General features: G+C 36.0%; 1 protein-coding gene across 1 annotated transcript in view; it reads left to right on the top strand.

The window, feature by feature from the left end:
* Positions 1–12251, top strand: part of PPP1R9A (protein phosphatase 1 regulatory subunit 9A) — a 315687-nt gene that overhangs the window by 174054 nt on the left and 129382 nt on the right. Inside the window, 1 exon segment of the mRNA XM_035723249.1 lies at positions 8257–8361. Coding sequence (XP_035579142.1) covers positions 8257–8361 — 105 coding nt within the window.

A 12251-nucleotide genomic window follows, 5' to 3' on the forward strand; every position in this document is an offset into this window, starting at 1 on the left:
GCCACGCAGATGCCCCAAAGTTAAACAGATTCTTAACCTTTCAAGTTAGCAGTTATGCTCTTTGGTTTTTCCAAGAGAAATAAAAGCATATATTTATGTCAAAGCTTGGTTGTGAATGGCACCTTTATTTCTAGTAGACAAAATCAGGGAACAGCTCAAATGTCTCTTCTGTGCTTTACTCCATATCTCCTGGATGAGAATTTTGGAGGAGGTGCAACTCCAGGAATCTATAATTTTCCAAATTGCTCCATTTTATTCTGTTGCAGTTAGGCAACTTGGGAACTAGTGCTGTAGACTATGCTGTGCAGTATGGTAGGGCCACTACAAATTCTTACCGTGCTTTTGTGCCAATTTGAAAAATGCACCTCTTACAGAAGTGCCACCTTTATGCGTGCATGGCTTGACGGCCAGAATGAGGGCTGAGTGTCAACTCTTGCAATTCCTTCAAGTGGGAGCCTTTTATGAAGGAAAAGATAAAACAACACAAAGCTATGACTCATAACCTCATATGAGGAAAGTTAATCTGGCAGAGTGTTTAAGCTATGTGAGTCTGGAGTTGGCTAAAGGACTGGATTGTTTGGTTTGGTTTGGTTTGGTTTTTCCTCTAAGACAACTTTATAATGTTACCACCACAATGCTTCCTTAGAACTAGAGGAAAAGTAGAAAGAGGCTGTATTGGCAAAAAGTATGAGAGATGGTTAAGATGGTTAAGAAGCTCCGAGCAAACTCAGTGTTCTTCCTACTTTGTGGAAGGAGGAGAAGGAATGAGAGTAGGGGGAGATGGTTATGGATGCATCCATCTTTCCACTTAAGGGGAGTAGAGAGTAAGCTAGAGAGAACTAAAGAGGGGCAATCTTTTCCAAAGTCCTGAGAAGAATGATTAGCAAAAGAAAAAAGTGAGGGCGCCTGGGTGGCTCCATCAATTAAACATCTGCCTTCAGATCAGGTCATGATCCCAGGGTCCTGGGATCAAGTCCCGCGTTGGGCTCCCTGCTCCACGGGGAGTTTCCTTCTCCCTCTCCTCATACTTGTTCTGTCAAATCTCTCTCTCTTTCTCTCAAATAAGTAAATAAAATCTTAAAAAAAGAAAAAAGTGATCCTGGACCTGCTCTAGGGAGAACAGAGTTGTGTCCCTCAACCACACAGATCAAATGGGAAAAAGGGACACATATGCTGTATACTAGAATTTTTAATTGTTTATAATATTTAATCCATTTATTAATATTTGAGGAGCCCACCCTCTAGCACGATAGCCAACCAAAGATTCTTAATCGTGAGCACCATTCCTCTTTCTTATGGGTACAGTACTCCAGTCTTGTGCACGGTGAAAGGTGGAGGCAAATGGAGACAAATGATAAAAGTTTAAATGTCAAGAAGGATAATGTGGGATAAAAATGTCGGAATTAGGTTAAGACCCAATGCTGAAGAAACTTGATAGCTACACTAAGTGGTTTAGAAATATATTTTATGGGAATGATGAAGCTGGTCGTGTTTTGGATAAAGTTGTTCTTTAAGATGAATTTTTAACATTTTTATTGATATAATTCACATACCATACAGTTCACTTAATTACAGAATTCACTGGTTTCCAGAATATTCAAGACGTGTGTAACCAATTAATTTTAGCACATTTTGATCACTCCTGAAAGAAACCTCACATCCATTAACAATCATTTTCCTTTTCTCCCAACTCCTACCTCTTCCCCCCAGCTTTAGGCACTAATCTACTTTCTGTCTGTAGAGATTTGCCTTTTCTGGACATTTTGTATAAATGGAATCATACAATATATGGTCTTTTGTGACTGGCTTTTTTTCACTAGTAGAATACTTTCAAGGTTCATCCATGTTGTAGCATGTATCACTTTTCATTCCTTTTTATTTCCAAATAATACTCTGTTGAATGGATATACCACATTTTGTTTATTCTGACATCGGTTGGTGGATATTTGGGTTGTTTCTACTTTTTGGCTATTATGAATAATGCTGCTCATGTACAAATTTTTGTGCGGACATGTTTTCATTTTTCTTGGTGTATACCTAACAGTGGAATTTCTGGGTCGTGTGGTTTAACCTTTTGAGGAACTGCTGGATGGTTTTCCAAAGTAGCCACACAAAGTTACATTTCCTCTGGTAATGTATGAAGGTTACAGTTTCTCCACATCCTCCTGAACACTTGTTATTATCTGTCTTTTGATCATAACCATCTCCTAGTGGGTGTGAAGATACCTCTTGCATTTCTCTGGTGGCTGTTGATTCGAGCATCTTTTCCATGTACTTCTTGGCCATTTGGGCATCTTCTTTGGTGAAATGTCTATTCAGATCCTTTGCCCACTTTTTTTTTCTCTTAAGGTATAATTGACATATAACATTATATTAGTTTCAGGTGTGCAACATAATGATTTTGTATACTTTGTGAAATGATCACCATGATAACTCTAATTAACATTCATCACCATACATAGTTACAACTTTTTTTCTTTTTTTTCTTGTGATGAGGACTTTTAAGATATATTCATATAGCATCTTTCAAATATGCAATACAGTATTATTAACTATAGTCACCATGCTCTAGATTACATCCCCATGACTTACTTATTTTGTAGCTGGAGATTTGTACCTTTTGACCCCCTTCATTCATTCTATCCACCCCTCCGCCCCCTACCCTGTGGCAACCACCAATCTGTTCTCTGTACCTGTGAGCCTCGTGTTTGGTTGGTTGGTTTGTTTTGGCTCTTAGATTCTACATATAAGTGAGATCGTACATTATCTGTCTTTCTTTAACTTAGTTTTAAAATGGATTGTCTTTTTGTAATTGGGTTGTAACTATCTTTATAATACTATAGATACAAGCCCCATATCAGATATATGATGTATAAGTTTTTTCTCCCAATCTGTGAGTTACTGCATATTAAAACAATGATGAGATACCATTACATCTATTAGAATGGCCAAAATCCAAAACACTGACAATACCAAATGCTGGTGAGGATATGAAGTAAAAGCAACTCTCATTCATAATTTTATGCTGTTATCATTTCAAGCTTTTTACAAATTGCAAATGGCTTCTTAACTGTCTTCCTGATTTTAATCTTTACCTTCTTCAGTCTCTTCTCATCCTTACCCCTAATGGAGGAACATGATAGCAGTTTTCAAATATATGAAGGGCTATCATGGAAATAGGAACTGACTCACTCTGTGTAACTCTAGTAGTAGAAGAACTATACTCTTTTCTTCTAAATTATATTATGAATAAGTCCTTCAAGGCTGAATGTATTTCGTAAAAAAATCAGCTCATTTTATAAATTCTTTTTGGCCTCAGATGGTATAAACCGAGGCAAATAAAAATCACTTCTTCAAACCTTGTTAACTTGCTGTGCACACTCAAGTTTTGATCTTCATTATGTTCTCTGATATCCTAGAACAGGCTGATACTGTCGGGCTAACCTACCATCCTTTCTCTAAAATAAATAAATAAATAAATAAATATAAATAAATAAATAAATAAATCCATCCCATTACCTCAATTATATTTTTTTCTGTAACTGTTGCTGCTAGCATCATCTCAATTATGCATATTATACTTAATTTACAGCTTACTTAACCAACTTCTAGTTAACAACCTTTGCAGGTAGATAGGGACTTGATAATGATTGTGTGTCATACACAAGCAATACCAGACCAGTAGCTATCATTTTCTGCAGCCGCACACAATTTTTATAGTCTTCTTAAAGTGCAAAGATAAACGCGTTCCTTAACATGATGCAAAGTTAAAGTAACTTTGTAACATTTTATTTTTTATTTATTTTTTGTAATTTTGTAACATTTTAATATAAGTGGAGTTATATATATTAAAAGCTATGCTTTATGACCAAGGTTTTGAAGATAACTAAGAATCTTGGAAATCATGTTTTAAGCTGACACTCTATAAAACATAATTCCCATCGATAAAAAGTTTGTCAGAATTATGATTCAGTTTAGTTAAAGACAATTTGGTTTTCTTATGCTTTTTAAGCTTTATGTAGGGATACTGTTAATCTGATCAGTATCCATATCAGAATATTAGGAAGTTCAGATTAACTAGTCTCTTCATTTAGAAAATGCAAACCCATACCTTTACAAAATCATGGAGAAAATATAGGTATGTATTTTAAACCAAAATTATTAAATTAGTCTTATTTGTCTAAAGATTCACTTCTATTATGTGAACTGGGCTTTCTCAAAAATATTTCTGAGCTTCTAGCAGAATCTCTAAGAAGGATTTTTTTCTTAAATGTCTAGCACATTTAAAGTCTTCATAAGATACTAAAATATAAGATTTATGAAAGTGCTTGCTATTCTCTCTGAACCAGATTATCACTCCTTTAACTTCTAAGACTTTATAATTTAATTTATTAATACCCTTCTATGTTAGGAACATATTTCATGCATACACAGTGAGAGATAATGGCTTTTCTCAATTACAACAACACAGAATTTGTTGCTTCAGTTCTGCAACCTTGGAAAGAGCTTTAAGTAATCAAAGAAACACAAAAACTCACCAGTCAAGATTTCAAAGGGCTATTTTCCTTTCTAGTGTTCAGGAAATTTTTTATGAAATAGTTTAAGCCCACAAATAGACAAAAAATTTAAAGGATAGTAACTCAAATTTTTTATCATCTTTCACATGAGAGATAATAGATCCCTATAATCCCAATAGCCGTCTCGAATGGTCAGAATATAAAATTACAGTCCTACTCATTGCTGCTACCAGTGGGGAGTGATTTTTCATTGTTGTTTAGAACAAACTAGATCCAGAACCAAAATGGCCAAAGCCAGAAAAAAATTCAAAAGTACTACATTAGGACAAAAACATGTTAACAAAGATAGTGCTCTGTTGCAGCTTTAGAATCAGTCCAGGGACCAAGCAATTATTCCTGGGCTTAAACAGCCCATGATACGTATTTCTGTGGTAACAGTGGTATTGGCTTTGTGAATCCACTCTGGCATCTTGGTGGAAGCTCCGAAGCTATCGCAGGCTTATATTCAGAGAGTTAAAAAAATGACTTTCATACATATAAAATGAACACGGATTAGACTTTACTTAACTCACTAATTAATGAGAGAACCAGTGAGATGTGGTAAATGTGATTCAAAGGACATTTTAGACGTGCGTAGTTAAAGGCAAGTTAATAAAGTAGTATTAGAATAACATTACTAAGTTAGATATAAAACTAGTTAATATTCTACAGGGAAATAAACCATGGCCTATGGGATTATCTTTTCTAACAGAAGGAAAGTATCTGAATTTATTCAGGACAGAAAAATCTGCAAATTAACATGCAACTTAAGTGTATCCAGGATTGTAATCAATTTTAAACAGTGGATCAATGAAAATACATTCCCCCAAATTATCCTTGGGTGGATCTGTTAAATAATGCACCTGAATCTAGATTGCTCTCCTTTTTATTCTTATTTTCAAACTTTAACTCTTCTTAACACATGGCAACAACATATGATATACCCAACACTTGTCCAGAGTAATTATAGTAGCATAAGGTTTATTGATGGGAAGTGTCAATATGATAAAGACGTCAGTGTTCCCCAAACTAATCTAAAAGTCAGTATTATTTTATTAAAACCTCAACGAGTGTTTTTATAGAACTTGGCAAGTAAGTCCAAAACTAATTATGAAGAGAAAAAGCTCAAGAATAGCTCAGAAAAATTTGAGGACAATGAACAAGGTGGAGGGAATTATCCTATGAAATGTCAAAACTAATTATGAAGCAATAGAGTGTGCAGAGATAGACAGACAGACAAGTAGAAACTAATAGAAAAAAAAAAAAACTAATAGAAAACCCAAAACATGTTGATGCACATTTGAAACCCTGACAGATGCAGCACTACAAATCAGTGGAGGAAAAGTGAACTCTTATTAAAAGTTATTAAGGCATTTGTTTATAACACTTGGAAAGCATAAAAATAGATTGCTAACACATTATAATAAAAAATAATTTCCGAGTGGATAACTACCTAAATGCAGAATGGCGAAATGTTAAAACTTTTAGAAGAAAAGAGTAGAATGTTGTTATAACCTTGAGGCAGAAAGGGGTTCCTGAAACAAAACACAGAACTACCTGATACAAAGCTGAAATTTCAAATGTGATTATATTTTTAAAAATTGTTTTCCTCAAAATCACCATTTTTCAAAGAAATGTGAAAAGACAAGCCACAGATTGGGACAAAGTATTTGCAACATATTTAATTGAGAAAGTGTTAATATACAGTATGTATGAGGACATCTTCAATAAATCAATAAGAAAAAAGACACCCAACCCAACAACATCAACAAAAATGGGTAAAAGACATGATCTAACAGTTTGCAGAAGTGGACAAATGACTCAGAAAGATATGAATAAATTTTCAACTGCACTGGTAATCAGGCAAATGCAATTAAAATCACAGTGTGATGTCTTTTTATACTTACAAGATCACCAGTATTTGAAGGGTCAGAATATACCAAGTATTGGTGAGAGTGTGGGAAGTCAGAACCTTTCATACATACAGTGCTACTGAGAATATGCATCGGCATAAGCATTTTGAAGTAAAATTTGTCTCTTTAAGTTGAAAAAGCGTATGGTCTTTGATTCAGGAGTTCTATTTCTAGGTGTATATCACGGAGAAACTCACACACGTGCGTAAGGAGACACATATGAGCAGTATTCGTAATGGCTAAAATGGAAAACAATACAATTGTCCATCTGCAAATAATGGATGAATATATTTTGATATATTCACAAAAGATGTATATACCTGGTTGTTAAAATGAATTAGTAGAATGGTATTTATAACTGTGGATAAATCTCATATATAACGTTGAGTGAAGCAAACTAAATTATGGAATGAGAGGCACACTTCACAATGTTTGAAAACTGCAGATGTACACATATTGTGCGTATTCATGTATACATATTAGTTCTACTTCAGAACGTCCATAGGAAGACTGAGCATTAAAATTAGTATGATGGTTACATCTATGGAAGCAGTGAAGGGACTAGAATTAGAGATGAATAATAAAGGGGCTCTAGCTTTTCTGGAATACATTTCTTTAGGAAAAAATCTGACTCAAATATTGCACAGTGATGAGATTTGATAAAGTTGGGTGTTTGGTACATGGGCGTTTATTACCTAATTCCCTCTGCATTTCTCCATGATTGAAATACTTTAGGAAAAAAAAAAGAGAAATACTTCCTTTTGAGGAATAAAAAAATGGTATGTATAAAACATGTATATAAATTTAAAAGCATTATACATTAAACAACACTAATACTGTATATTGCTCCTAAACATAAATAAATATATGCATTTATATACGTGTGTGCACACATAAACATACGTACAGTTATGAGCATTATCTATTTCAAGCGTTCAAGCGTACAACTTAAATAGGAAGGATTCCCTGCAATTCCTGATGATGTTTTTCCTTGAAGAGGAGAGGTGGAAAGCAGGACTAGGGATGAGGCCCACGGCATATTTCAGCTGGATCTGTTGTTTTATGTAATTTATTAAGGACCAAAAATGATGTAAGTATGTCGTACATTAGCAGTTACCAATTCTTTGTGATAGGAATATGAATATTGGGCAAACTGAATCTCTCCATTTAGTATTGCTTTTCAAAACAATCTATTTTTCAAGACGATCTTTTATTTATTTTTTAATTTTATTATGTTATGTTAGTCACCATACAAGACGATCTTTTAAAAACATTAAGGATGTGAGGGCGATCTGGCTGCGACATCTGTCACCCCATTGCTCGCCAGGGTTGATTCGTCTCATCTGGCTGGCTAGGCGGGTGTCCCCTTCCTCCCTCACCACTCCACGTGCGTCCCTCCCGAAGCTGCGCGCTGGGTCGAAGAGGATGACCTTCCCCGATAGAGGGGAACTGTTCTTCTGCGCTCCCCTGCTAGAGCCTCCAAACAAACTCTCAAGATCCATTTGTAGGAGAACATAGGGTAGTCAAGCTTCCAAGACTCCAGACACATCCAAATGAGGCTCTGCACGTGGCAGTCTGCCTTACTTAAAAAAAAAAAAAAAAATTAAAATTAAAAAAATAATAAAAACATTAAGCATTTGACTGAGATCGGAGCTTGTGGATAAAAGACAAATTTTGGGGTCAGTAAGAGTATCATAAAATCAAGTACTTTGCCAACTCATGTATTGAAAATGATAATGTACTATCAGAAAAGTTAATTGTGGCTAATTTTTCTCCTCTTCCCAAAGAATACAAGTCAATGACCAGATTGTGGAAGTGGATGGAATCAGCTTGGTGGGTGTCACACAGAATTTTGCTGCAACAGTTCTCAGAAACACCAAGGGCAATGTCAGGTAAATATGTGGCTTCAGATATGTATAATTTTATTACTTAACATTTTGTTGAATTTTAGTTTTCTAGAATTGTACCTGTAGTTATATGTAATTACAATGAAGATTTTATCTAAATACTTAACACCTGCCTTCAGTTTTTAATGTTTCCTTCTTTATTGTAGTTAGTTTATGCAAATGTAATTTAAGACCAAAAATTACGGTATTTTAAAACGACAAGATATGAAGTGTACGGTGTGAATCAATATGGTTAATTACTGAACGATGTTAGTGTGTCTAACTGCATAAAATTTCTGCTTAAGTCCTCAACAAATATGAATTTAGACTCTAAATCCTTTTAATAAAACTAGTTATACAGTAAATTGAAATTGAAATGATTATACATGTATCCAGCAGCACATGTTTTTAGATAAACTGGCTGAATTATTTGAGGTTAATACATGCATTTAAAAAAATCTCTTTATAGACTTTATAGGACTAATCTTTGGTAAACTGTAACTTTGCCAACTTAATAGGACAGAGGGTACATTCTTTTGGACCTTGAAATATATACCCTGTCCTGGGGGTTCTGAAAATTGTAGTTTAGAAAACAGATAAGAAAGTAGTCCTGAGCCAACTAAGGTCAAGGTTTGAAATCCATTTTATTTGGTCATAGGGTATTTATTTTTAAATATCGTGTTGCTTATGTCTTAATAGTTTTCCATCAATCGTACAAAGGAACACAGTGGACATTATTTAGTGTGGGCAATTATGAAAATGTTTTAGTGTTACCATCAGAATGTCATGGCCAGATACTCTGAAATATCAATGAGTTAATATTGCTGTAAAGAGGGTAACACGAGGATTTTATTGCAGCGGGTTTTATGTTGCACAAACATGGGTTTAAGTTTTAGAATTTAGGCTTTTTCAGTTGGAAAATACCCTTTAATGCTGAAGGAAATGTTTAAAGAATACAACATCAATGACTTTTATGGGTGCTATGTTGATGCTTCAAGACTACCCATAGTCCTGAGAAAAGTATGTGAAATAATTGGAAAGAGCACAGAAAAAACTGTCTGATGCTCTCTTAGAGCCGTGTGGGTGGGCTCCCTCAGGAAATGCGCCTGTCTTTCTGCAGATTACTGTCTGCTCTTGAGACAGCACTTTCCTCTGTCAGTAGAGAACTTGGTTTTAAAGCTGCCCATTAGGCTTTGAAGTGAATTTTAAAGTGAAATAAGTAAGATACACATTCAACTTGTTAAGAACATTGTTCTTTTTTCTTTCTTTTTTTTATAAAAACATTTTTCAGTTGCAAGGAAGTTTATAGTTACATGAAATCAGAGCCATCCTTTTATTTCAAACCTCCTACAAATTACAAACGGCTTCTCAGCTATCTCCTGATTTCAGTCTCTCTCTTCTTCAGTCTGTCCTTCTCATCCTTCCTCCAAATGGAGGAAAATAATAGCAGTTTTCAAGTCTAGGAAGGACTATCATGGAAAAAGGAATGAACTCATTCTGTGTAACTCTAGTACTGGAAGATCTGAGACCTGTGGGTAGAAGTGAAAATTCCACATCCATCATGTGCCTCTCCTCTTCACACGCCTTCGGTGGGCCCCCATTCCGTGCAGAATCTAAGCTCTTGACCCTGGTATTGCAATCTTTCATTACCCAGTCTTATCACTTACCTCTCCCTGTATTCATGCTTAGGTACAGTCACACTGGCGTAGTCATATTCCTTCAAATGTGACTTGTGAATTTATTGTTTTATTACTGTGCCTTTCTCTCTGTCATTTCTTCTGTTTAAAATACTGCATTCTGTTTAGAACCTACTTATCTTGAGGAACATATTTCAACTCCTTTATCTTCCAAGAACTCCTCCTTGACCTCCATAGCCCCTAGTGATCTCTTCTTCCTGGTAGCGCTCATCATTCATACTACTCTTTTGACCTTGAGGTTACAGAACATTACTTTCATCTTTTGAAGGCATACATTTATTTCCTCATTCACTTTGCACAAATCTTGATATTGAAATGGGACCTTTAGCCCTCCCTTGTCCCCCCAAATTATTTAACCCAGGGTCTTAATTAACTGAGTATAAGGAGAAAGTCTTTTCTCAATTTTAACTTACTAAAAATAATATTTGAGTCCTCTGATGAATATATTTTAGGTGGTAGTTCTTGGTAAAGTATTAATACAAAAACAGAATCCCAAAACTAGACCTGTATTTTTATTTTTATTTTATTTATTTATTTTTTTTAAAGATTTTATTTATTTACTTGACAGAGAGAGACACAGCGAGAGAGGGAATACAAGCAGGGGGAGTGGGAGAGGGAGAAGCAGGCTTCCCGCCGAGCAGGGAGCCCGACGCGGGACTCGATCCCAGGACCCCGGGATCATGACCTGAGCCGAGGCAGACGCATAACGACTGAGGCACCCAGGCGCCCCTAGGCCTGTATTTTTAATGAACTTTTTAAAACTAAGAATTTAAAATAGATGTGGTTTTATATTTCTTATTAATTGGTGTCTTAGCTGTCACCTTCAGTGGTTACTGAAATTTATTTTCAAAAAGGGATATCTGAAAAATTAGTAAATTTAGTTTGATATTTTTCCTAACTACTAAGCACAGATCTGGGAGCCATGGGTCTAAAAATACAAGTGGGAGAAAGATAGGAAGCGAGAAGTGATGAGAAGAACGAAACTGAGATTTGGATGGTGATTCTTTCTGAAGTGTTAGAGGTCAAGATTTTTACTTATTTCCTGGAAATGTGTATGAAATTGGTGCCAGCTTTTGGATACGCATCGAAATCATACAGTGAAGTTCTGTGACTTTATCCACACTCACAGAGAATCATTTTCCATCTGACCTCAGTCTGCTTTATTTTGTTAAACTTTAAATGACAATACCTGAGTTTATGAACTGATGCTACTAACAAAGACTCCATTAATATGACATTTTTAACACCCTGGAGAAATTACGAGTATTTTAATGTGATAATTTTCAAGGCTTACGTGTTTTTCAACTCCACATCATTTATATGAGTTAAGAAGTGGTTCAGCTCATGGGGCGCCTGGGTGGCTCAGTCGTTAAGCGTCTGCCTTCGGCTCAGGTCGTGATCCCAGGGTCCTGGGATCGAGCCCCGCATCGGGCTCCCTGCGGGAGGCCTGCTTCTCCCTCTCCCACTCCCCCTGCTTGTGTTCCCTCTCTCGCTGTGTCTGTCTCTGTCAAATAAATAAATAAAATCTTTAAAAAAAAAAAAAAGAAGTGGTTCAGCTCAAACCAGGTGAGGCTCCTGGAGGAGTGAAAGGCTAGGCCTGACTCAGAGGATCAGTAAACAATTACTCTTTCCTTCATTTTACTGATGTCATTTAAAACTAAGCACTCATGATGAGTACTATGCTAATATCATGTAATTACATAATTGATTAGGAAAGGACTCCCAGGATTCAGAATAGTTCGTAGTCAGAAATGATGCACCACAGCAGCTTCAGGAGAGAGAAAAGCGGTAACAGGGTGGGCGTGGCGAACTCAGACGCAGTCTTCTTTCTCATCCCTCTCTGCGCCTCGCAGGACTTGGTCTCCCGGGGCTGGAGCCCCGTGGGCGTGCATGCACATGCAGCATCTCTGTACCAAGAAATCGCAAATCTGTGTATGGTAGGGATTTCTCACTAAAATCATTGCAAACCCCTGGACTCCACCAAATCCAGGTAGAAGGAATAAATCCAGTGATTATTGCCAAACCATTTTGACAAGCTAGTCTGTCTTGCCTTGAAACAGCTCACGGACCCGTATTTGCAGAACATCATCTATCCCCTATCCCCGGTTAGTACATCTCACAGCTTTGACCAAGGTTCAGTACCATGCTCTAGGCAATTCTGTGTACTTTGTCAATCAAGCTGGTCTCTATAGATTAACT

This window comes from Zalophus californianus, chromosome 12 (genome assembly GCF_009762305.2).
Source record: "Zalophus californianus isolate mZalCal1 chromosome 12, mZalCal1.pri.v2, whole genome shotgun sequence".
In the NCBI taxonomy this organism is placed as follows: domain Eukaryota; kingdom Metazoa; phylum Chordata; class Mammalia; order Carnivora; family Otariidae; genus Zalophus; species Zalophus californianus.